This window comes from Ovis aries, chromosome 23, assembly GCF_016772045.2.
Source record: "Ovis aries strain OAR_USU_Benz2616 breed Rambouillet chromosome 23, ARS-UI_Ramb_v3.0, whole genome shotgun sequence".
Lineage (NCBI taxonomy): Eukaryota > Metazoa > Chordata > Mammalia > Artiodactyla > Bovidae > Ovis > Ovis aries.
Genome location: NC_056076.1, coordinates 43,953,242 through 43,979,725, shown reverse-complemented (window position 1 = coordinate 43,979,725; position 26,484 = coordinate 43,953,242). Strand labels below are relative to the sequence as shown.

The 26,484-nt window shown below is 42.6% G+C and overlaps 3 protein-coding genes across 12 annotated transcripts in view; 1 reads left to right on the top strand and 2 right to left on the bottom strand.

The window, feature by feature from the left end:
* RNMT (RNA guanine-7 methyltransferase) overlaps positions 1-3,639 on the bottom strand; it is a 33,784-nt gene extending 30,145 nt beyond the window's left edge. For 6 of the 7 annotated variants that reach the window (XM_060405476.1, XM_060405478.1, XM_060405480.1 and 3 more), the window contains exon 1: positions 3,580-3,639. The gene's annotated coding sequence lies outside the window, so the exon portion shown is untranslated. Of the gene's footprint in view, positions 1-2,272; positions 2,557-3,579 lie in introns of all 7 variants that reach the window. The other variant, XM_060405479.1, reaches the window with a different exon arrangement.
* Positions 3,640-3,689: 50 nt separating this feature from the next.
* On the top strand, positions 3,690-22,414 carry FAM210A (family with sequence similarity 210 member A). 4 transcript variants are annotated; one of them, XR_001024035.3, is made up of 5 exons: positions 3,690-3,884; positions 9,408-9,924; positions 13,712-13,823; positions 15,881-16,178; positions 17,657-22,414. XR_001024035.3 is itself a non-coding variant. In XM_004020515.4 (4 exons), the coding sequence occupies exons 2-4, from the start codon at positions 9,449-9,451 to the stop codon at positions 16,112-16,114; spliced, it is 822 nt and encodes a 273-aa protein (XP_004020564.1). In that variant the 5' UTR covers positions 3,690-3,884; positions 9,408-9,448; the 3' UTR covers positions 16,115-22,414. The 4 variants fall into 4 exon arrangements, 3 of the variants coding, with proteins under 3 accessions (XP_004020564.1, XP_011959010.1, XP_042095256.1); XM_004020515.4 differs by having other exon boundaries at positions 15,881-22,414; XM_012103620.3 differs by having other exon boundaries at positions 3,690-4,761; positions 15,881-22,414.
* LDLRAD4 (low density lipoprotein receptor class A domain containing 4) overlaps positions 20,659-26,484 on the bottom strand; it is a 160,105-nt gene continuing 154,279 nt past the window's right edge. The window contains 1 exon segment of the mRNA XM_060405482.1: positions 20,659-26,484. Within this exon segment, the coding sequence (XP_060261465.1) occupies positions 26,426-26,484 (59 nt within the window). The 3' untranslated portion in view covers positions 20,659-26,425.

The window sequence follows — 26,484 nt, the reverse complement described above, 5'->3', positions numbered from 1 at the left end:
TTAGGACACACAAATTGTTTGAACTAAACCACTTAGGGAACTGTTAGGTATTTCTTTTGGCCTAGCGACACTGAAAACCAAGAGCACAGAAAGCCTGGGACTAGTAAAATCCTTAGTTTGCAACGGATGTCAGAATCAGGTAGAGAGTGAAGAGAGTAGAAAGAAGTTTCAAAACCCATGACCATTGTTGCTGTTCAGTCACTAAGACGTGTCCAACTATGCGACCCCATGGACAGGCTTCCCTGTCCTTCACCATCTTCTACAGTTCAAACTCATGTTCATTGAGTAGATGATGCCATCCAACCATCTCATTCTCTGTCATCCCCTTCTCCTCCTGCATCTTTCCCAGCATCAGGGTCTTTCCAGTGAGTGGGCTCTTCATATTAGGTGGTCAAAGTATCAGAGCTTCAGCATCAGTCCTTTTAATGAATATTCAGGGTTGATTTTCTTTAGGATTGACTGGTTTGATCTCCTTGCTGTCCAAGGAATTCTCCAGGGTCTTCTGCAGCACAGTTCAAAACCATCAATTCTTTGCCACTCAGCCTTCTTTATGGCCCAACTCTCACATCTATACACGACTACTGGAAAAACCACAGCTTTGACTAGATAGACCTTTGTCAGCAGAGTGATGTCTCTGCTTTTTAATATGCTGTCTAGGTTTGTTATAGCTTTTCTTCCAAGGAGCAAGTGTCTTATAATTTCATATCTGCAGCCACCATCTGCAATGATTCTGGAGCCCAAGAAAATAAAGTCTGTCACTGTTTCCATTTTTTCCTCATTTGCCATGAAGTGATGATGGGACCAGATGCCAGGATCTTGGTTTTCTTAATGTTGTGTTTTAAGCCAGCTTCTCATTCTCCTCTTTCACCTTCATCAAGAGGCTCTTTAGCTCCTCTTTGCTTTCTGCCATTAGCAGGGTATCATCTGCATATCTGAGGTTGTTGCTATTTCTCCTGGCAATCTTGATTCCAGCTTGTGAGTCATCTAGTCTGGCATTTTCCCTGATGTACACTACATAGAAGTTAAATTAGGGTGACAATATACAGCCTTGACATACTAATTTTCCAATTTTGAACCAGTCCGTTGTTCATGTCTGGTTCTAATTGTTGCTTCTTGACCTGCATACAGGTTTCTCGGAAGCCAGGTAAGGTGGCCTGGCATTCCCATCTCTTTAAGAATTTTCCACAGTTTGTTTCGATCCACACAGTCAAAGGCTTTAGCCTACTCAATAAAGCAGCAGTAGGTATTTTTCCGGAATTCTCTTGCTTTTTTCTATGATCCAATGGATGTTGGCAATTTGATCTCTGGGTCCTTTGCCTTCTCAATTCAGCTTTTACATCTGGAAGTGCTCAGTTCACATACTGTTGAAACCTAGCTTGAAAGATTTTGAGTATTACTTTGCTACCATGTGAGTAGCAACTGAGCAGTACTTTGAATATTCTTTCACACTGCCATTCTTTGGGACTGGAATGAAAACTGACCTTTTTCAGTCCTGTGGCCACTGCTGAGTGTTCCAAATTTGCTGGCATATTGAGTGGAACACTTTAACAACATCAGCTTTTAGGATTTTAAAGAGCTCAGCTGGAACTCCATCACCTCCACTAGTTTTGCCCCCAATAATGCTTCCCTAAGGCCCACTTGACTTCACGCTCCAAGATGTCTGGCTCTGGGTCAGTAACCACATCATTGTGGTTATCTGAGTCATTAACATCTTTTTTGTACAGTTCTGTGTATTCTTGCCACTTCTTTTTAATTAGGTGCCTCTCCTAGGTCCTTACTGCTTCTGTCCTTTATTGTGCCCATCTTTTCATGAAGTGTTCTCTTGGAATCTCTAACTTCCTTGAAGAGATCTCTAGTCTTTCCTATTCTATTGTCTTCCTCTATTTCTTTGTTCACTTACAAAGGTTTTCTTATCTCTCCTTACTATTGTTTGGAACACTGTATTCAGTTAGGTACATCTTTCCCTTTCTCCTTTGCTTTTCGCTTCTCTTCTTTTTTCAGCTATTTGTAAGGCCTCTGTTTAGTCTCTTTCAAATGTTCTCAGGCTTGCAGATGAAATGGGAGGGTAAAAAAATAAATGAGCTATTAACTGGACAAGAATTTATTAAGCCACTCAACAAGTTCAGTGAAATACTACAGAGAAGCTCAATAAGGGACTGTGTGAATTAGTCCTCAAGAAGTTGCTTCCCCCTCCCCAACCCCAGGCTTTTTTTTTTTTCCCACACAAAAAAGTGAAAGAGTGGGGGCTACTCTCTAGTTGCAGTGTACCCACTTCTCATTGCAGTGGCTTCTCTTGTTGTGGAGCGTAGGCTTCAGGGTGCCCAGGCTTCAGTAGTTGAGGCACAGGGGCTAAGTAGTTTTGGTTCCCTGGCTCCAGAGTACAGGCTCAATAGTTGTGGCACAGGGGCTTAGCCACTTCATGGCATGATGGATATTCCCAGATCAGGGATGGAACTCATGTCTCCTGCGTTGGCAAGTGAATTCTTTACCCCTGAGCCACCAGGGAAGGTCAGTCTTCAAGAAGTTTACAACTGATACACGACTTAAAATGTTGGGCTGTATTATCCAAACCAGAGAAGAAAAAGCGAAAGTTGGAAAATTAGTGAGATTCCCCAAATTCAGAACCTGAAAATTATTAAGTGTTCCATATAAAGAAACAGAATAAGAAATAAATTTGTTTAATGGAATGGGTAAAAACAAGACACTCTAAATCAGGAAGGTTTCAAGGGCTATTAACTTTCACTATCCAAGGTTTGAGGTAACAAGATATCAATAAGTGACAAAACAAGAGTTGAATCGAAGAGGAAAAAAATTACCCAGAAACGTAATTTTCTAAGTAGCTGTTTAAAATGATAACCTAGTAATCATTTTCCTAATAAGGAAATAAAACTGGCTTTAATTTCAAATAAAACGATTTAACTTTTCCCTAGCTATAATTAATTCTCTCTGGAAATGCAATATCTAAACTCACTATTGAGAATAAAAGTTAATTTATATTTATCTGTGACATTTCCACCAATGAAACGTTCCATAGACAATTCGGTCAGAATAAGCGACACAGATTTCCAAACGACCCAACAGATGTATAAGACTGAGAGTCCAAGCTGAGTAATGAGTTAGGTCCCGACACAAGAGGGTTGGCTCTCGGGAACCCTCAGACAAGGACTGAGTCGACAGGTACAAGAAGGCGCATAAACGACCAAACGTGCATCTCGGTGATCTGGGCAGCAGTCACACCCGAGGTTTTTCAGAACTCACCGGCCCGAGGGCTGGAGCTCAAGCAGGTGAGCTCCACGCCGGACCCACCGGTGGTGTCCCCGGACTCGAGGACGCACCGAGAAGTCCCGGCACGGCCCGGCTCAGGTTCCGGCCCACCACGCAGGGCAGGCGGCCGGCCGCTCCGGCAGACGACCGGGCCTGAAGCGGCTCTCGGACCTCTCGAACCCGGGATGGCTCCAAGCAGAGGGGCATCAGCAGCCGCTGAAGTGGCACAGACAGTGGTTGGAATGCCCCTTCCACCTCGGCGGCCACCGCTACATACAAAGAAGACGTAGCCCAGCCCTGCGACCCCACACTTACCTTCCAGCCATCCGCGACTCTGTTTGCGGAAGCGGCGCCACGCCACGCGCGCGCTATGACGCCACTTCCGGAGATCGCGGGTCGCTTGGCCCGGAATCCCGAGTCCCGGCGTGCTGCGCGCGGCGTGCGGAGAGCGACAGCTCGAAGGGACGCAAGAACCTGGTTGGAGGGACGGCGTGGCGGGCGGGTGGGAGGCTGGTCGCCTGAGCCCACGGCTTCCGGCGGCCAGACTCACGTTCTGCTGGTCGCTCTGAGGAGTGACGCGGAGGGGTCTCCTAGCGGCTCCTCCGGGCTGAGGTCCTGAGGTAACGGGGGTCGAGGCCTCTGGGGGAGGGGCGGTCGGCGGGGCCTCCTCAGCGTGGTGCGCGGCGCGAGCGCCCCTGGGCGGACAGAGGTCACCCCGCCCTTCGCAGTGGGCCGGTGTCCTGCTAACCCTGTCCGTGGGGCGGATTTCCAGCCTTTGGTTTGCCCTTCCTCGGACGCCGGTCGGGAGGGGCCGGAAGCCCCCGACCTCGGACTTGCTTCGGAAGCGCGCGGCGTCCTGCTTCTCACTGCATCGCGGGTCGCTCCATTCCGCCGCACTTGGAAGTTCCGGCCAGACCTCCCTCGAGAGGGCCGTGCTCGGTCAGCCTCTGGAGGAGCGCGACAGGCCATACATGTTTTTCAGAAACGCTTCAGTGATAGTATCTGTTGGCTGGACTTTGATATGGGGTGGTTGGGGAGTCAACTCGTTTGGTTCATCCTTCCCTCCCAGATTTCCACCGGAGTGTCGCTCGTTCCTGCTTTCCACCCTCTACGCTAGGGTCAGAACTGCCTGTGGACTAAGATGGTTGACGCGTTGCGCCTCAGCACCTCCCACCGAGATGGTGTAAAGACGTGATCAGAAATATGTCTTCTATTCTTCGTTACCAAACTTGAACCCCTTAAAAGCAGCTGTGGAAATAGGTGTGCTGGCTTGCATACCTGTCAGTAGGCGCAGTTACAGCAGCCGGTAGACTTCGCTTGGGGGAAAGCAAGCAGTGCCTGCAGCATGTACTTTAGAATCCAGTCACTTCTAAATTGTGGGCTTTAACCTTTCTGAGGTTGTTTGCTCTTTATAAACTTTGGCCCAAGAACGAAGCCTGTTTTTATCAAATGAGGATGAGCCATCAGTTTCAGATGACTGTATTTTTATTATATGCGGTGAGCGAAGTTGAGAATTAACTTCAGTTCATTTTTTTTCGAAGTTGATTGTTTTTATTACTGTACTGATGCATGCACCTTTTAGATCATTACTATCTTCATATCACAAGGTTACTTTTGAGTATCTTTGTAAATATTCCATGCATAAGAAATAGACAGTGATCCTTCCAAGAAAGTTTAAGCATCAAACCTAAAAATTCAACTAAACATCTTGTTTATTTTTCTAAACATAAATTAGTGGCCTGCCACCGCTGACATCTGTGAAAAATCACTATGACAAACAAAATGTGTCTTTTCTTGCCTGGAGAACTCCGTGACAGAGGAGCCTGGCCTACAGTCAAAGGAGTCGAAAAGAATCTGACATGACTGAGCAACTAACACTTTCACTTTTTCACTTAAACTGTGATTTAAAAGTACTTGTTACTTTGCACAACACATTGGGGAAATAGGTTTTTCCACATGGCATATTCTTATTTTGATCCTCATTTTTATAGTAGATTTTTTGCTCTCCACCTAAAGTTCATTTGCTCTCCACCTAAAGCAAAGGTATAGTGCTGGAGATTGTGCTATCTACATATTCATGCATTTAGAACTGGGTAATTACCAATCCATATTTGCTGGTTGTGATGCTAAATTTTCTTAAGAGAGTTGCTACTGTAATTTTACAGAAAATGAGTCTAATTTTGACTTAAGAAATATTCTCATAAGATTAAAAGCCTCCTAACTATATTATCCAGACTCCACCATGAATTGTTGTGCATAAGATATATAGGGGCCTACCTGGTGGCTCATACGATAAAGAATCTGCCTGCAATGCAGGAGATCTGGGTTCAATTCCTGGGTTGGAAAGATCCCCGTGGAGAAGGCAATGGCTACCCACTCCAGTATTCCTGCCTGGAGAATTCCATGGACAGAGGAGCCTGGCAGGCTACAGTTCATGGGGTTGCAAAGTCGGACACCCTAAGGTGAAGGGCTCTGGGTGTTTATGGGATAAAGAATAAAGAAGTAGGGCACTCTGAGATGGAAGGGGGAGTGTAGAGAAAGGTGACTGGAAAGTGGTGTAAGGCAGGATATAGGTGAAATGAATTTAACGATTACCCACTGGTTTCAAGAACAGGAAGAACTCTTGAGGATAGTAGAGGGAGTAAATTATTGTTTAGTCACTAAGTCATGTCTGACTCTCTTGTGAACCCATGGATTGCAGCCCACCAGGCTTCTCTATCCATGGGATTTCTCAGGCAAGAATACTGGAATGGGCTGCCATTTCCTACTCCAGGGAGGGAGTAAATGAGCTACATAAAAATTAAAAGTTACCATTGATATTATTTTTCCCCACTGTTACCTGAGTAATAAGTGCTTTTCTGGAAATTGAGTTAAAAGAGTAATAGCTGATAGTCTAGTAGTACCTTTATATATTTGAATTCATTTTTAACTTGTACATGATCCAGTGGGATAGTTGTTATGATTCTTTTGTTTCATAGATGAGTGGTAAGTAACTTGCCCAAGGTCATGCAGCTGGGAAGTAGTAGTGGGCTAGGTTTTGGATCCAAGCAGCCTGACTCCAAAGACCATGGTCTGTGCATGCTCAGTCGTATTCCACTCTTTGCGACCCTATGGACTGAAACCCGCCAGGTTTCTCTGTTCATGGGATTTTCCAGGCAAGAATACTGGAGTGGATTGCCCTTTCCTTCTCCAGGGGATCTTCCAGACGCAGGGATGGAACCAGGGTCTCTTGCAACTCCTGCCTTGGCAGGCAGATTCTTTTATTACTGAGCCACGTGGAAAGCCCAGAGACTGTACTGTGCTAATAATGAAACAGTGCCAGACTGAGAACTGGAAGTTACTTGGCACATAGTAGATTTTCAGGAAATGTTTTGATACTTCTTACTGCTTGGGTTATTATGTTCAGAGAGAAAACAGCTGGATAGATGTTGTCTTGCTAGCACGTGAACTCTAGCAAGACAGGGATCATCATTTTGTTCAGTGATTTAACCCAGGTGCCTTGAACAGTGCCTGGCACATAGTGGGATGGTTATGGATGAATGAATCACCTGGAATGATTTTTCAAAATCTCATTTTTTTTTTTGAAAGGACATACAGGATTTATTTATTTCAACCCATTTATAAGATTTCTTTATGTGCTGTTTTGATTATTTGGTCCATTCACCCAGACTGGTTTGGAATTCTCCTGTTTTGTATTAGACTTTTGTCTGTTGAGAGAAAAATGAAGTGGTAACTTGTAAGTTTTCTGGTCAAAGGCAAGCAACAAATTCCCTAGATACCATCCCTTAAAGTGAGAGCACTCAGGTGTGTAATTTTAAGCTGTCATTTCTATTGCAGGGTTGAATATCACATTTTTTGAAACATATAATTTGTTTTTAAAGTATAGATACAATGTTACAGTTTCCCAGGAATGATACTATTCTTGGAGGTGGGAAAAAAGTGGTTATAGAACTGTTTCTCTAAACAGTTTTGGGAAAACTGTTCATTCCTCCAGTTCACTCAGCCAAAGTGTTCCTACTGAAATTTTATTGCCTCTTTTTGAGCACATAAGATGTCAATGTTTAAAAGGTTTTTACTTTAGTAGAAAGTAAAGATTTGGTTGAGAAATCTATAAGCTTGTATGTGTGATGAGTAGCTTTGTCAACTAAACCTGGCTATGGATGGCTTCCCTGGTGGTTCATTAGTAAAGAACCTGCCTGCCAAGGCAGGTAGATGTGGCTTTGATCCCTGGTTCAGAAGATCCCCTGGAGAAGAAAATGGCAAGCCAGTATTCTTGCCTGGAAAAATCCCATGAACAGAGAAGCCTGGTGGTCTGCAGTCCATGGGATCACAGAGAGCTGGACAAGACTGAGCAACTTAACAACAAGAGATCTGGCTATCAGTTCAGTTCACTCATTCGTGTCCAACTCTTTGGAACCCCATGGGCTGCAGCACACCAGGCCTCCCTGTCTATCACCTACTCCTGGAGCTTACTCAAACTCATGTCCATAGAGTCAGTAATGCCATCCAACCATCTCATCCTCTGTCATCCCCTTCTCCTGCCTTCAATCTTTCCCAGCATCAGGGTCTTTAACGATGAGTCAGTTCTTTGCATCAGGTGTCCAAAGTATTGGAGTTTCAGCTTCAGCATCAGTCCCTCCAATGAATATTCAGGACTGATTTCCTTTAGGATGGACTGGTTGGATCTCCTTGCAGTCCAAGGGACTCTAAGAGTCTTCTCCAAGACCACAGTTCAAAAGCATAGTTATTTAATCAAACACTAGGTGTTATTTTGATGGTATTTTGAAAATCTGTTAACATCTATAATCAACTGTCTTTAAGTAAAGGAGATTACCCTCCATAATGTGAGTGGGCCTCACTCAGTCTAAATTTCAAACTGAGGCATCTCAAGAAAAAAAAAAATCTCAAGACTGTGGCATCAGTTCTTGTCTGAGTTTCCAGCCTGCACATCTACCCTACACATACCAAATGTGTAGCCCCCACAGTTGTGTGAGCTAGTTCCTTAACATAAACATGTATCTATTTAAACAACCTTATAATAGATACCCAATAGATAGAAATATCTATCTAGATGGAGATAAGCCAAAAGATAGGTGTATGCCTGTTAAGTCGCTTCAGTCATGTCCGACTCTGTGTGACCCTATGGACTGTAGCCTACCAGGTTTCTCTGTCCATGGGATTCTCCAGGCAAGAATATTGGACTGGGTTGCCATTTCCTCCTTTAGGGGACCTTCCCAACCGAGGGATCGAACCTGCATCTCTGTGTCTCCTGCGTTGGCAGGCAGGTTCTTTACCACTAGCGCCACCTGGGAAGCCCTATAGAGATAGGTAGATAAACATCTGTGTTTTTCCTTGTTGCTTCAATATCTCTGGAGATCCCTTCTGATTCATATTTTGGTACTAAGAGTGTTTCTAAAGGAACAGAATTGTAATGATGAACTTTCTGAATTGGTTACGGTGTTCCTGGAATTGGTGCTCTAATCAGATTAGACTTAAAAGCACTCTTCACTATTTTCAGTGGTGAAGAAGGCACTGTAGCCCATGATGTGATATGACAATAGAAATATGCAAGATATCACCACTGGATACCACTACTCAGATATTTAACAAAAGACCAGGTTCTGATGACCATGTATTTGAAGATTTAAAGCATTTTCCCCAAATAAACAAGTATAATGAGACTGATTGGTTGTTCTGTTTTCAGAGAAGGGGGTTGTGGAGAGTGATGAATTCAGGTCTTGAAATTCCCATCTCAAGTCCAGTCTAAGAGATAATTGCACAGAATTATGACCCCAAAACATTATGGCCCAGCTCTTTTACTTCCAGATCTGATTTTCCCATTGTATTACACTACTTCTTTGTAGAATGAGAGAAGCCCTACAGATATCCCTTTTGTAGCAATAAAACAGCCCCGAAACCTTACCCTTCATGATGTCTGCTGCTGTGGTTTACTGTATCATATTTACATGATGTATTTTAATGAAATTTTAAAATTGTGGTGTATAGAACTATATACCTTAACATTTCTTTCTATGGATTTGGTAACAGTGTCTTTTAACTTCCTAATAGTTAACAATTTATGTTTAAATTGATTGGTTTACAATGGAAATCTATGTATAACCTATTTTTTTTTTTTAATCTAGTGTCTATAGAAGCTGAGGTCCATCAATCTCCATTCTTCAAAATGCAATGGAATGTACCAAAGACTGTATTCCGACTGGCACATAGGACGTGCATGGAACCACATAAAGCCGGTCTTTTGGGACACTGTCAAAACATAAAGGGACCATTACTTTTGTATACCTTGGAATCCAGAGTGGTTGTGGTACAAGGCCCTCAGAAACGGTCGCTGCACTTACCCACTGCCCAGTGTGTTGCAAAGGAAAGGAAGCCATTCATTGCTGTTCCATCCCAACCAGGGGTCTTTCACCATAAACAGTGGGAGCAGGATATCTTATCCAAGAGAGTTCTGTCATCCAGTGCCACATCCTCAGGACCTCCCTCCGAAAAAAAGGAAGAACCTGATCCGTTACAAGACAGATCTATTAGTCTTTATCAGCGATTTAAGAAAACATTTAGACAATATGGAAAAGTTTTGATTCCAGTGCATCTAATAACTTCTGCTGTTTGGTTTGGAACATTTTATTATGCAGCCATAAAGTAAGTTTTTGCTTGACTGAGCCTTTTATCAGAATGTTAATTATACTAATGAAAGCCTTTAAATAGTTTTTGAAATGCTTTAATGTCTTCAACTGATAGAGGATGACTGTTTTTCATAGCTGTTTTCCACATTTTAATAACAATAGCTAACATTTTCTTACTATGTACAGCAGATATTATACTAAAATTTTTGTAACTATCATTTAATTTTCAGAGCAACCATATGAAATAATTATTCCCATCTTATTAAAGAGAGAGCAGGTTAAACAAGAATAAGTCTAAATAACTTAGTTTTTCCCCAAAATAACTCAGTCTGATTTCAAATCTTAATCACTGTGCTCATGTCCCATCAGCATCTAGGATAGCACAGAAATAACCGATTCCAGAAATTTGACAGCACCATAAGTTAGCTTTGTATTTAAATAAGATATTGTTAAAAGTGCTAATCACTGTGAAAAGAACTTATTTTGCCACATGTATGATTTTGATTGGAAATTAGTAAGATTTTTATAAAGCCTGACTTGTATCTGTTGTAGACACAAAAATGAACAAATTATAGACTTATACCTTAATGTTACATCTGATGAATGTCAAGGTAAGGTCCTTTGTTCTGATCAGAAGTTGATTTGTTGTGCACTTAAAACATAGAATTTCTAAATATACCTTTCTTGATAAATACCGTTCCTTTCTTTTAAAGTGAGTTGTGTTATTCACATTGTTTTAGGAGCAGGAGTTTCACGTACAACCAGATTCCCTATGATTTCCAGTTTGTTTCTGCCGCCAGCAGAACTGGGTGTGCCAGCGTGTGCCTGTTCCCTGAGTGCTGTGTGGCTTTTCTTGCTGTGGCCTGGGTGTGACCAAGCGGGCCGCGTGCTCATCCTGCAGCGACGAGGTGCACAGTGAAGACCATTTTGATGTTTCCGGGAACTCCCCTAGTGGGTTTAGAATTAGTCTATACTTTCTAAAAGACTACTGATTTTCAGTTTGGGTTTATGTTTAATGTTTGATAGGTATTGAGTATTATAAAGCTCACTTGTTGAAAAGAGCTCATCGTTTACTAAATTAAAAGATGATAGAATGGAGACTCTTCTTACAAAACACAGGTCTAGAAATGTTTCTTTGCCAGTGTTCTAAAAAAGATTATTTTTAACCTGTGTGATTGATGCTATTTTGTTTCTTTTTGTATCTTTGTCTGCATTCTGTTCTTGTTACTCAATTTCTTCCTTCTTCATTATGTATCATTTTCTTTAACAGTTCCTTTCTTTGCAGAGATTTTGTATGTGCATTTTATGGAGTTACCTTTTTGTTTATTACTGACATTTTCTGGACATGTGTAATATAGAAATCTTCAGAACTGCATTTAGTTTTTTAATGGAGCCTAAAATCATGTATCATTTTACATAAAAATTTCATAGGCATTCATTTCTTCTATTTAATGGAATGGCTTTCTACGTATCAAATTTTCTTTTGGGAGCCACTGAGGATTTTTCTGATTTGGTTTTGTGACTAATGATGAGCTTCTTCCTTGTTTCTTTTGCCTTCCCTACATTGCTTTTAATAAGCGTTCAGCCTCCTGACCTGAGGGGGAGAAATTTAATTCATTGAATATGAGCTTCTTATTTGGACTATTAAGAGTACTTTTTTCCCATTTATTTTTCCTTGCCTTCAGTAAAGAAGTTCTGTAACCAAAAAATTAGACCCTGAAATAATCTAGTGATGTTAATTAGGCTTTAAAGTCCTATCCCTCATCCACCACCACCTACCTTTGGCTTTCTGTTAGCATGGAAATTTGTTTGCCAGACTCAGCTCTATTGCCCAGCCATGACTGCTGGTCCAGTTCTGTTACAGCATCACATAGCTCAGTTACATTAGGTAGGATGTGTTGCTTTCCAGAACAGCCCCTAATGTTTTGTTAGATCCTTAACACTTGAGAAATTAAGTCAGTTTGTTCTAAGAGAAGTCATACTTAGAAAACAGTAGTGTATGTTTGAATGGCAGTAAATCTTACTGTATAATCTCTGACTGAGATGATTTTATTGTTGGAATTGTGTTAAATATAGGTTTTCGATTCAGCCAACTAGATGCTGGGTTTATCTGATTTGATTTTAGCTGGAAAAAGTTCTCTGATCTCCTAGTATTATATTGTGAGATCAGAGAGGGACAACTTTTCCCAGTTAAATTAATTTTTAATGTTAAAGATAAACTAGGAGATAACAACCACCATAATAATAATGAATCCAGGCTGTTCCCTTTCTTTATTATAAACAGCAAGAATACTTGTACAGAGGAGTAATCTGTGGACCAGACCTTAACCACAAGTCAGACTCACATCAGGGATGGGACTGACTGATCCTGGGGCTCCTGCTGTGATGCTCTGATGGCACAGAATCAGCTCTGCAGCTTTCTTGTCAGGAAACATTTACCCCAAATCTAATCATGAACAAACAATCAGACAGATTCAAGTTGGGGGGCTATTCTACCACATGACTGGCCCAGGAGCGTCAAAGGTCTCAGCATCAAAAAAAAAACATCCTGCCTTCCTCAACAGAATATGCTGGATAATACTTCTGGAGAAAAACTGGAAAACACGGAGAAGATAGTGACAAGGGACATGGGACAATACAGGGAGTTTTAACATTAAATAATCTACTGTTGTATTAACTATATACTATCCTATATGTTAAGTTTCCTGTGATGATTTTGCCTATGAAGGAGAAGCACAGAATGAGAACCTTGTCATTTAAGGGTGAAAGCCGAACATCTGCAAAACAACTACTGGGTTGGCCAGAAAGTTTGGGTTTTTCTGCAATGTTTTGGAAACGTTTGGCTAACCCAGTATGGATAGTGAGGGAGAGAGCAGGAGAGCACAAATATGTCAATGTGGCAAACTCAACACTCAGGGAAACTAAAAAGCAATTAGGGTTTACCAGCTAGATTAGCGGAGAAGGCAGTGGGACCCCACTCCAGTACTCTTGCCTGGAAAATCCCCCAGATGGAGAAGCCTGGTAGGCTGCAGTCCATGGGGTCACTAAGAGTCAGACACAACTGAACGACTTCACTTTCACGCACTGGAGAAGGACATGGCAACCCACTCCAGTGTTCTTGCCTGGAGAATCCACAGGGACGGGGGAGCCTGGTGGGCTGCCATCTATGGGGTCGCACAGAGTCGGACATGACTGAAGAGACGCAGCAGCAGCAGCAGCTAGATTAGAGACTATATCTGCCCTCTCTCCCTCCCTTCAAAAATTTCTTGCAGTTTATGGTAATTGCTTCTTCAGGTACCTTCTAAGTCTGATAGTAGAAGCATCTTTTTAGAATCATTGAAGTTTTATCAAACCCATAGAGTCATTTATTCTTTGCATAATAACACAGTAAGTGATGTTATAATATCCCTTGCTTTTATGGTAATAGTATAGTTTGACATGTAATTTTAGAGATAAAAATTGTCTTAAAAGTTTGAGTTGGATCATTCTAAGGAACTAAAGATTCCAAGATCAGGTGAATGATTCTGATCCTTTTTTCTCAGGTTACCTAGTGCTATTAATTTTGCTCTGATAAATGATTCTGTTTTTCTCAGTGTGCTAATGAGGAATGTCCATGAGCAGAAGCTGTGAAAAGTGGGATGCTGGTGTTCATGCACGTTGTTCCTTTAGAGTGAAGTTAGAGTGTGCTTGGTGATGCAGAATTGACTTTTAAACAAAAATTTGGTTTTGATGTTTTCAGGTAATCTTTTGAAAATACCCCAAAAGTTTATATACATATGAATTACTTTCTGTTTCTTTCTTAGAGGAGTGAATGTCGTTCCTTTTCTAGAACTTATTGGGTTACCTGACAGTATAGTGAACATTCTGAAAAATTCCCAGAGTGGAAATGCACTAACAGCATATGCCCTGTTTAAGGTAGGTACTGCTGTGGGTGGATGGAGCCTCACACTGAACCTTCATAACACTCCCTGCCTGTTCCCAGGCTTACCTTTATAACTCAGTGTATTTCACCTCTTATATGACTAATGACTAAAAGTATACATTTTTTATGGGTAAATAAAATGATGGCTAAGGAAGAAGTGCCCTAAGAATAGGTAGGTTGTTCACAGCCTGCTGTGCTGAGACACATATGAGACTAATGAGTTTCTAGCAAGCAGGTCATCTCTGACATTTCTCCTATTGACAGTACATTAATTTCCTTATTCAGAGATCCATATGCCACCTGACATATTAGTGAAATTTAGCATTTATTTTACTGTTTATAATAGTTCATCTTCCTAAAAAGTAAAATAGTAAAGTTTAAATCAAATTGATTTCTGTGATAAACCTTAGACTTAGTTGTTGATGTTACATATATTTCACTTGTTCATTGTCTTTACAACTGTTGTCTAGATTCAGACAATGACATCTTTGTTGTTAATAGTTTTTATACTTGTGGTTTTGGAAGACTCATTGTAAATTGTGGAGTTTAGCTATATTAATCTAATTTTTCTCAATTGACAAAAAGTTATGAGGTTCTTCGTAGCTTTATTCTAGGAAACCAGGTAGAAAACATTGGGAAAGTAGATGTTAATTTATCTTTGTTATAAAAATACTTAGAATTATGGGTTTATAGTAGTACTTTAATTTTTATTTCTTCTTATATGATAATTTTGACTAGAGGCCTAAAGCTTAATTGCTGAATTTTTCAACATTAAAACTTACTAAATTCATAAATTATCAATTGATGAATTTGCAGTTTGTGTAGTTTAATAAATCCAGCTGTCTTGATGGTTTAAACCATGTCCCTAATTATAACTGTTTCTTATCCCATACTCTCATATCACAGTCTGTGTGTCTCTTCTTTTCTGAATGTCTGTTGTCTTTGCTCATGAGTGCCTAGGGGTTCAGAGTTCCATCTTCTTGCGCTGCGTTTCCTGTGCTGGTGCTGTGCTCTGAAGGAGCATCAGTGCTCAGTGCCTGCCGGTCTGCTTAGAATTGAAACACGAGGCTGGCATGCAGGTGGGCTGATGTCACCAGTGGCTCTACTCATGTTCCTCTGGGAGGAGGGAGGTGTAAATTGTCCACTTGGGTGTTTCCTGTAACCTGACTTCTCAGGTAGAACAGCAGATAGGAGGAGGTTCCTTGCCTCAGAATGTGATGCAGCCTGTGCTGTTACAATTCTCCCTTTGAACCAATTAGTTTACTAGTTAGTTCGGGACTAAGTAACCTCTGGTCAGTTGACCTGTACTTGTCTCCTACATGTGTGCCATTTTACCATTCGTTCGCCTCACAAAGTTCCTGGTTGGGATTCCAGACTCAGTGTGGACTGTAATGATAAAGTATCATAAAGCCTGGAGAAGTTAAAGAAAAGATTTACAAGTGAAACTAGACTCCGTGAAGAACAAACATTTGGCTTGTGTTTGCCCCTCAGTTTGGTATAGTGTGTGCAGGTTGACAGGGTTTCTGAGAATGGAAATGCATGTGCCTTTGTTGTCTGAGGGTCCTGAGCTCTCACTGATTTCGGGGCTCCTGCCCCCCAGGTTCATTAGCATGTGGAGTACAAACTTTGGTGCTGCTACTGTGTATATTCTCTGATCCTAGGTCAGTGTCTAGGTGACAAATACTTATGGAATGTTAGGAGGGAAAACCATATAGCATGTAACTGTTTTAGCCTTGTGAAGCAATAAAGTAATTGATAGTTATTACCAAGAGTTTTAATTTTACACTGTCTTTGCTTATGTGTGCTCAGTAGTGTCCAACTCTTTGTGACCCCATGGACTGTGTGGCCCGCCAGGCACCTCTGTCCATGGGATTGTCTCAGCAAGAATACTGGAGTGGGTTGCCATTTCCTCCTCCAGGGGATCTTCCTGACACAGAGATGTAGAACCTGCGTCACCTGCATTGCAGGCGGAATCTTTACCACTGAGCCAGCCAGTTTTTGCTTAAGATGGTAGTTATAATCCATACTAAACTGTCTCGTTTTCCTGCAGATTGCAACGCCTGCGCGGTACACTGTAACTCTCGGGGGGACCTCCTTCACTGTGAAGTATCTGCGTAGCCGGGGCTACATGTCGACACCACCCCCCGTGAAGGAGTACCTGCAAGACAAGATGGAGGAAACAAAGGAGCTCCTCACAGAGAAGATGGAAGAGACAAAGGACAGACTCACTGAAAAACTGCAAGAAACCAAAGGAAAGGTTTCTCTTAAGAAAAAAGTGGAATAGGGTGCCTTGTATACCAGGTTTTAGACAGTTCTTGCACTTGAACCTTTGGAGACTATGGACAAAGGTACATGCTCTTGATTTTTTTTTGTTGTTACTAGCCTAAATATAGCAGTTCTCTTGAGTTAAACTGAGATAACTTTAAACATTACCAGAAAAATCAGTTTTTTTAAAAGAAAAAATGAACCCAGTATAAGAATTTCATGGCAGTAGCAGCATTAAGCAGTGGTCCATGTCTTCAGTCATCCTTGCTTTGGACTTAGTTGCAGCTGCTGACTCCTTGAATAGCTGGTGTGGCTGTAAGCAGATTTAACACTGGATCTTCATTATTCACTGAGGCTTTAACTGTGATCAGTTCTCAATGTGGAGACAAAGGATTATCATCAGAACTGGCTGTGAATAAGAGGATATGTAGTCCTTCTGTGAAGACTATATAATGGTTACATACCAGTTAAAATGTAGACTTCAAATGAAGAAAGCTGAATGAAAGTTGAGTCATATATATGTAAATAAGATGTATGGTTACATGTAAATGAAAAATTGACCCTTTAAAAATGACTTTTACCTGAAGCTTGTCATAATCAAATTTTTAAGCAAATCTGTGTGGCCATAGCACTTTGTTACCCAGCACATAAAACTCTTGTTATTCCTACATCATGTCCTCTCCAGCTGATCTCTCAGAGGAAAAGAGAAATCATTATACCTGGAGTTTATAGTGGGGAGCAAATGCCCACAGCAGTGCCTGGAGCTTGTATTCTCAGCAGTGCAGTTCTGGGAGGGTGGGACCTTCTTGCCCCTGCCGTCTGGTCTCCACCTGCCAGTGTCGGGCTTGGTTCCATTATGGAGTACCATTTAAGATTGTAAACGCTGTTTGCTCCTTGCATTGAAACATTCTTACTTGAATATTTTACTTTTTTTAAATAGCAAAGCTATCATTAAAACCAGCTTGAAATGAAATTCAGTCATGGTCAGATGTGAAAGTTGTCACATCTGAGTGAGTGTGATTCCTTTTGCTCTGACTGCCTTTACTCCAGTTCTAACCTTAAAATTGAAAGTGGGAACGGCCTCTTTCTAGTTTGTCTGTTAAGTGATCTGATTCGGTAAGAAGATGCCAGAGGGATTTGCCAGAAATAGTCCCACAGGTGTCACCGTCACTTTGTGTGCCAAAGTGGCCAAATTTAGAGAATATTTTGAAGGGAAAAAATGTTTACATTTGATATGTCTCTTGTGTTGGATATGCTGTGGTGACTCTTCTTGGTAGGGGAGGGCAGAGTATGAAGGGGCAGAACTCACTCTGCCATATGCAGGGTTCATCAGGCAGGATGGTTTATCTGCTAATGCAGATCAAACGTGTGATTCCAAATTGACAGTCCTTTTTCAAATCCGGAAACAGTGAACCTGTTTTAACTTATTAAATAATTCACATCTTCTGAATGTTAAATGCTGAGATAGATATTAACAAATTTCTTGTTTAGTCACTAAGACTGCCTGGTTTAAAATCATGTGTTAAATGAAACTTTTCTTTTTACTTTTCACATTGCATAGGGCATGTTTTCCAATGAGGATAAATCGTGGGTCTAAGAAGCTGCGTTTCTACCTTTGGTTCAGTCCAGTGGAGATCTGCTGCCATCCAGTTTCATAACTCTGTTGTGTTTGTTCAATTACAGAACGTGAGACACTGGGGAATGCTTTGAAATTCTCTAGTAAAATGTTCTCTGAAGGTGTAAGAAGTTCTTGTATCATATTTGGTATCAGGAATACTTGATCTTGTCAAACACTGCTGCTCTCATCTTGCCAACCTAGTCCTTAAGGGAAGCTACAGAGAGCTGAAAGGGGGACCCCTGGAGTGTCTACGTGGAGTGTTTGTAGCAGGCCAGTAGCACATAGTGGGCACTGAGTTAAATTATCCAGAGTGTGTATGTGTGGTAAGTATCACGACCCATTTCATTTACAGTAAGCCTTAAACTTGCTGTGTCTGGTGTGTGCATCTGTTTTTAAATAGGATTATTGACAAGGTAAAGAAGGAGTCATAGCTGAGACTTAATGTCTACAAAATGGAAAAAAGTGCTCAAAAAATTAACAATTGAAATGAAAAACAGATTAGGTTAAAAAAAGAGAGACCAAGAAAAATAGTGAAACCAACCTTTTTAAGTATCGAAACAATTTTTTACTGACTCAACATTTTGCATGTAGCAGAGTGCTGTTTGCAGCTCCCAACAAAGGGAAAAGAGTACATGTATTAAGGTCACCTTCCTGCCACTAGTGAAAATAATAAGACTATGCCTTCAAATACAGTCTTTTGTTTTAGAATCTACCTTCTATTTATTTACAGACGGAAGATGTTACTGTAGTCCTTTATGCTCCAGTAAGATATGGAGCTGGCTGTCTCATTTCAGTGATATTTAGGAGGTAATTCCAGGAATTTTACAAAGGTCTTAACAGTTTGGGTAGAAGAGGTATTTAAAGAAAACAGACAAGTCGTATATTAGATACATCTAGCTCTTTCAAAGTAAAATGTCAAACACTATAATGAAAGATCTTTATGATGTTTTAAGTAACAGATTAGTTATTAACTGTTATGTGCAAGTATCATCATGGAAAGTCAGAGAAAGTGTCTGTTCCAAGGCCACTGTGAGTGGATTGCTGAAGGTTCTTTTTCAAAGATGTCTCCCAAAGTTTCAGTGAGAGGGCTGACTGAGTTGCTTGTCCATTTGCTTAGCAGTTGGCAGCTCTGCTGTTTCACAAACGATCCAATGAACAGAAGTCAGTCCAAGAAAGCCGGAGACTGGGGGGTGGGTCTGGGGTCCAGTGCAGCCCCCAAGGTGCAGTGGGAGCTCCCTATGTATGGGGATGGGGGGGGCGGGGAAGGAGCCCATTCCCCACCAAGGAGGGAGGTGTTGGGCTCTGTCACATCTTGTGCTGAGTGTAGCCTAAGTGGAAAATGGCAGGTCCAGTCCTTGGCATTTCTGTCCCTGCCTGGGCAGCAAGCAGTACCTGGGCTTTGGAGAACCCATGTGGGGTTCCTTGGCCTCCAGTGCTTCAGCTCCAGCCTGATGGACAGCTCCTGAACCCCCAGCAGCTTCCCAGCCTCTTGTCTGCTTTCGGCCTAGGGCTTCTGTAATCTTCAGGGTCTTCCAATGTATAGCCAGCCAGGGCTGCAGGAAGGGTCCCCCAGGCCCCGATGATGGAGATTTCAGCGTCCCACCTGCTGCCCTCCAGCACAGCCTCTCGTTCCTCAGGGCTACGCAGAGCCCTGCTGCCTAGATGGACACCAGTGGGTCCACTCTGACTGTCTGCTGCCACCCCTGGAGCAGCTCGAGGTAACCTCCCTGCACCCGGACCTTAGACCCAGCCAACCAGGCAACCACACATAGAAATGGGTTTACTGAACCCAGTCCAGTAGGAATCAAGCCCAACTGTGAGCAAAGTTTATATACTGGTCTTACTTCACTGAGGGATAGAAGTTTGGGGGAAAAGTCTTTAAATTTTCTTAAATAACTGCTAAGTAAGAAATTATAAAATGTATTCAATAGCATAATGTGGTTTGTCAGTGACTGCTATTTTAAGAGAAAGAAATCCTTTTCTTACAGCTATTTTCCTCCTCATAGTTTTCTAATCCCCTTTCCAAAATGATCTAAAAAATAATTCAGAATCTGAAATAAGTGTTATAGGAGCTCCTTGGCAGTCTAGTGATTAAGACTCCATGCTTTCACTGCCGTGGCCCAGTTTTAAGCCTTGCTCAGAAAACGAAGATCCTGCAACCCACATGGCGTGACCAAAACAAAAATGGGTTTATAACTAGAGTTTTGGGCCCAGGCGGTTATTTAAATGGTACTTTAAGATTTCAGTTTCCAAAGTTCATTTACTAATGTATAGAAATGCAAAAATATATTAATTTTTTATATTAAATTTTTTTCCTGCAATGAAGCTAAACTCAGTTATATGCATTTCAATATTCTTGCTTGGAGAAGTCTATGGACAGAGGAGTCTGGTGGGTCACAGTTCATGTATCGCAAAAAGTTGGACACGACTGAACAACTAACATTTACACTTCACTTTTGGTGGATTGTATGAGGCTTTGTACATTCTCAATCATGTGATCTGTGAATCTATGTACTTATTTGGAGCTTAGAGTTATCATTCTCATCTCTCAGTGAAGGAATCTTGAATTCCTTTTGCTCCGTCATCATGAACTGAAAACTGATACAAAAGACCTCAGCCTCTGAGGGCATCTGCTGAACAGTTCCTATTAGTTTCATTCACATTTTCTGCTGAGCTGACTCCAGTTTGTAACAGCGTCCAGAAACCTGAAGTGACACCTGTCAGGTGACAATCCCTGAATTTCCTGTGTAGAAACCAGAACTGTATGATGTGATCTGCCAGTGTTGTTTATAGCAGAATATAATTTCTGAAAAGTCAGAATAAGAACCAAATAAGCATCAGAAACATTTCTGAGACGATTTTTTAAGTACTTAGAGTGCCCACCACCCCCGGCCAATATATATTGTGAAAAGATTTTTTGTGTAAAAAAAAACAGGAGACACATGTATCACTGATTATTTTTAATGATTTTAAGCTGCAGTTCAACCACAGCATTAAAAACAGTCAGAAAGGGCTGATTTCATAACACACAGCACTAGAGCATCATTGTCCTTTAGGGATTGCGATTACAGACCTTGGGTCTAGGAACTGTATCATCACTCAGACAGGCAGGTACAAAACAGCTGGAAATCTTTCTCTGTGTATAACTGGGAATTCTGTTGGACAGTAAGCACAAATGGCTGTTTAAAAAAAAGACCATGACTTTGGATTATCATAGGTCGTGTGAACCTATGATATTGAACCTAATGACTATTGAAAAGTTCAGCTACAACTGTACTTGTCATTATAAAGCAGCCTAGTGAAAGTGAACTAAATGCTATTAATAGTATTACACATTTAAAAATAGCTTTAATATCAGAAAGTGTGATTTTTGAAAACCATGAAATGAAGAATAGTAATACAGGAGGCAAGCACATTAAAATGAACCAGCATCATTAACAGTACAGTTTAAGCCTCGATTAGTCTTGTAGATAGGAAGCCATGCTGTGTACCAGGTTTAGTGCTTCAGACAACAACCTGCGCAGCATCCTGTGGGGGGAAGAGGTTCTGACAGGGAGGAGCCTCCACCCTTGACTTGAGCCACCAGGACCCTGCTGCTAGCAGTGAGCAGACAGCAGGGGCTCTGAGTGCAAGAAACACAGACCCTCATCTTGTGGCCCCTGAAAATCACAGCTGAAGGACTGACCTCTGGTCTGTTAGCATCAAGAGCTGCAGAGGCACTTTCAGTACTTATTTTGTGGATGAGAGTATGATTCTGTCATGATTTTCAAATCAGAACACCTACTGCAGAACAAAAACCAATTAACTAGAATTAACATCCTCTGATGACAGAATAAACTGGAAGTATAGATCAGATGGGCAGTATTTCACCAGTGACCTCCATGGACAGAACTTGGAAGGAGGCCCACACCCAGAGTTTCATCAGTGGTTTTAGTGAATGTTGTCATTTCTTTCTGTTTTGACTATTAGAATGTTTGAAGATAAACACAAAGGTCACTGTCAGAATCGCGAGAGCTGGAAGTAGATGCTTTGTCGGGGAATGATGTGGTCCCTGGTCAATGGCAAAGCCTAGTTTGGGTCCTAGTTTGGTAGTTATCACCAGGAGATATCAAAGGGAGGGGATTTAAGACTTCACTCAGCTGGCTGACTGCCAGTCTGCTCATTATAACCCGTAACAGACATTTTTCTGAGAATGGGGTCTTCTCAAGTGGACTGGTTTGTTAGTTATTTTTCTGCAAACACTACTGCTCATTCAATGGTTCACAGCTTCCATTTGTCAAAAAGGCAGACACAGATGGTCACAAATGCATCTAGACTGCACAATCCTTGCTGCAGGCCACTGTGCTCACTCTAACTTAAGTTTTGCAAAGTTTTGCAATTTTAATGAAAAGTGCGCTCTTCACTGGGTCTGCCCTCTTCATTCTACAATGTAAGATAGAATATGTTTTCATAAAGCAAATTGAAAAATCAGCATTTTTTTCTGACTATAATACTGGTCCAACTGAACTTGAAGGGATTAAAAAGAAACATCTGGTGGCCCCAGAAGGCTACAGAATTTTAAAAACTTATTTCTTAAAAAGTGTTTTCACAACAAAGATGCAACTCCGATTGCTGTACATAGGCTGTGCTTGCTTGTTCACACTTATTTCCCTTGTGTTATAATATTGATATTTAATAAGAAAATAAATGACATAGACTTTATCTGTATGCATCCACTAGCAGATTTCCTTACAAAAGAGGACAAAGCACATAGGCATTCACAAATTCTATGCCATTTCTGTTAAATCTGGTACCTATACATTATATTGCAGTACCGTTTTTGTTCCACCCATTGGGTAGGATATGTGCATAATCTGGTCAAGTTATATATACAGCACCTAACAAAATGAATGCATGACAGACACTGAAAGCACCGTTATGAGTGCGGCATGACGACGCATCAGCTGAAGTTAGAACATGTGGCACTTCAGTCAGTAAAACTGCTGTACTCTGAGCTCTGTGGAAGGATGTGAGTCCTCATCACCTGCATCTCTGTGGACAGTTCTCACCCAGCACCGTGCACACTGAGGACAGCACTGCTCACAAGGCCTCCCTCCCTGAGCCACCCTGAAGGCAGTAGCAGCAAATGACTGTCAAACCCTGGCCGTGAATACAGACCCAAAATGCAGCACTTGGGGAGTAAAATAACCTAAGCTGAGATCCTGATTTCTAAGGAGTCCACGCAAGGCAGGTGAGCTGCTGGGACCCTTTCATGGTTGGGGTGAGAGTAGGTGTTTCATCTGCCTTTGCTGGGCCCCTTTAGACACAGTGTCCTCTCACTGGGGGGACTTGCCAATGCATCTCCACTTCACCAAAGCCATGGTAACCAAGGCGACCATGCAGAAGGGGAGCCTGGTCCCTGCTCTTCCACCAGGAAGTGGGGAGCAGGTGTCTGTCACTGCAAGGCCACACACCCAGCACCAGTATCCTTCCCAATTTTTTCGTCATAGACACTGCTGAGCTTTGGAAATTTTAAGAAAAATGCAGGGTACACCTACATGTCATTGGCAACAGCAGACCTCAAGTAGCCTCAGCACCACAAACAAGGCTTGGGGAGCAGCCCCCAGCTGGCACGCCTCAGCCAGGCTGACCCACACATAAGCCATGTGGCCAGCAGCGGACGGAGGCTGCTTTGGAGGGGTGTACGGCCCCAGCCAGCGTCTGCAGGGACACCCCTGCCAGAGAGCAGGCGGAGGTAAGGCCCGGGCCTGCCTGTCAGGATGCAGCTTCTTGCTCTGAGGAAGGCAGAGACTGGAATGGATTCTGCCAGTTCTGAGTGCTTCTGCAAAGTGCTGGCCTTTGAGCCCTTCTCCTCCTTAAGACAATAAAATACAGACAAAGAGCAGTAACTCGAAGTTGGAGATGTGCTTATCTGCACATAGATCCCTGTGCTGGGGTGAAAGGCCTGCAGTTTCCTGCTGGCCCCTTCCTACTAGCCCCTGTCCTCTCCCAGCTGCAGTTAGTAGATTTAAGTGTCCTTCTGAGGACAAACCTACCTGTGTTTTGCATGTTTTCCTCTGCTGACTGGGCTGTGTATCCAAGTGTATTTTTGGTGTGGAGGACAGAGAGTAGGCCTGTCAAGCTTTTTAAACACTGAATTTTGGTCACAGAAGAACTCTAAATGCGTGGCTTGTTTAGCAAAATCTCTTTTGTAGGAAAGGACAACCTCAGTGTCTGAGGAACACCAGGCTTCCTGAAAAAGTCAACAGATGCATGAATCTTCCTGTAGGTGGGCCTGCTCAAGGCTCACACCCAGGGTGTTGCTGAGACTGTGGATCCCAGCTTCCACCCACTGCTCCCTGGTCACCTGACTCTGGCGTCTAAGCTGGACCCTCAGGCTCCACTGACCAGGCTGCAGCTTCAGAGCCATGTCTCCTTTCCATCCCAGGCCACACAACCTTTGACAGAGTAGAGACCTAAATCACCTTATCCCTGTATGGAAAGCAGACTGACCTAATTCAATTTAGGACCTCAGCTTTTAAACTAATTCATTACAGAGGCCCAGCCTCAGAGACCATCCAAGTCATGCTTTGTATAGTTACAGATGCGGACATCTCTAACTGTTAACATTAGAGGCAGTTATCTAATAGGGTGGCTGAAAGGGAGCAACCTCTGTTTTAAAGGACAATTAAAGTTATTTGAATAATTGTTTTGCCAGTACTAAGGACAGATGCCAGATGTTCAGGTACTTGCAGAAATTTACCAATTTCTGAGCATAAATCACCATTTTGAGCTAGAACCATAGAATGGGCTCACCCACTCTCCCAAAAGTGCTGGCGAAGTTTGGAATGACGACATCATCCGCCAACCTTGTTCTGCACCTGGGAGGATGCCTGACTGAATCTGCTGCAGATGAGGACAAGCACTTCCCCATAGTCACCACCAACTCGAGGTGAAGCCTCCATCAAGCAAGCATAGGCTCGTGGTCGAGGCTGTCTGACCTCGTAGGGGGATGAAGGGGTCCCTTGGTCAGGTCCCCCAGAGCTCTGCCTGTCCTAGAGCTCCCACTGTGGCCCTCAGCAGGCACACTGCCCAACAGGATCTGAAGTATGAGTGACAACCGCTGACCATTTTCTCCTAAGATAGACCAACTACTTGTGTGGATGTCACTGTGAAGTGGATGAGGATTCCAATCCTCCAGACAAAACCTGGGACTTACGGGCCAAGAAGGGCCTCAGAAAGGGCAGCAGACAGGACCTGAGGTTGACAGTGCTCTGCCAGCGGCACAAGGGCACCTTGCCAGACAACCACACCCAAGACGACAACACTCAGAACTGAGTGGACACTTGGACCTGCAGGTCAGATACCCTGCGAGACCAGGTAGGGGCTGCACAGAAACCCCCACCTGGGTGCAGGAAAGGCAGATGTTCTGCAGAAGGAACTTACTGTGTTAGAGGAGGATGAATGTTACAAGATTTAAGTCTTCTGGCTGAGTTTAGCTGCAGGTTGAGCTTTTCATTTTCACCCAAGGCTCTGAGTCACTCCCTGCCCAGCTCTGGTCTCCAGGAGAGCCTGAGTGACCCAGAAGCATGGCTGGTTCTGAGCCCTGCATCTCTCCCAGGCGCTGGTTCCCATATGGGGCTGGTTCCCTTCCTCAACTCAGGAGTTTCTACACACAGAGAACCCGCAGCTAGCGTCAGGCAACACCAGGGCAGCGAGCACATCGGAGCCACTGTCGAGTCTCAATGATCAGCCATCCAGGCCTGAACTCAACTATCCATGGAAAGACAGACCACAGGAAACACTGAAATCACATGTTTCAACAGTATAAAAATAACCACCTTGCATTTTAAACAATTTATTGCATAAAATAGTGTATTATCTGAGTATATTTCATGCTACAGTGAAAAAAAAAAATCAATTACTGCAGAAACTGCCCTGCTGGAGGACTAGGGCAGCACTGTGTGATGTGTGAATGCAGGCGTGAAACACACAGCCTGAGGCTGGAGGGACTCGACCCACCAGGGACGCGGGCGTTTCCTCTGCTCCATCCAGTCTGCAGGTGCCCTGGTGATGCATGCCCTGTGATGACTCTCTTCACAAGTGTAAGTTAGCAGTATGTTAGGCTACCTCCCCAAACACCCTTTCCTGCACAATTATGGGGGGAACATTATTATGGGGCCTAATAATGATGCACAGGTGAGAAAACAACATACAGGACTTCACATAAAGCTTCCTCATGTTAAACAGTGAAGATAGTGCAATTTTTAAAAACACAGCATCACAACACAGATTTAACTCCTTGCATTCATCTGACTTCACTTTATACCTTGGCACACAAAGCAGAAACTTAAAATCATATTTTTAAAACAGAAGTTCCACAGTTCGGGGGGAAAGCAAACTAGCGAGTCTTCCCCATAACGTATAACATTTTCCTCTGTATTCGGTTAATTGTAAAACAGGCATTCTGGCCTCTGCTTTCACATTAAAGTCAAACGCCTCATGGGTTTTATTTCATGGTGTCTTCAAAGCACCCTTTTGTGTTCTCATGCCCACACTTCGCCAAAACCAGCCCTGTCCCGTCTCTGCCACAGATGAATACTGTTGTGGCCAGACTGGAGGTTTACACTATTCCCTTCTGCGTGTGGCTCCCCTGAAAAGAATTGTTCTGTTTTACTGAATTCTGCTGTGCTGCGACTCCATTTCTTTTCTCACATCAGGTGTGCTCGCAGGTCAGGTGCACTCCCTGGGCTTCCTGTCCGTGCCCTGGACGGGCAGCTCCGTGCTCCGGG

Excerpts from the sequence above, each read along its gene's own strand:
- FAM210A (XM_004020515.4), top strand. The coding sequence starts at position 9,449 with ATGCAATGGAATGTACCAAAGACTGTATTCCGACTGGCACATAGGACG. Across the intron at positions 9,925-13,711 it reads TTTTATTATGCAGCCATAAA|AGGAGTGAATGTCGTTCCTT; the intron begins GTAAGTTTTTGC and ends TTTCTTTCTTAG. Across the intron at positions 13,824-15,880 it reads CAGCATATGCCCTGTTTAAG|ATTGCAACGCCTGCGCGGTA; the intron begins GTAGGTACTGCT and ends GTTTTCCTGCAG.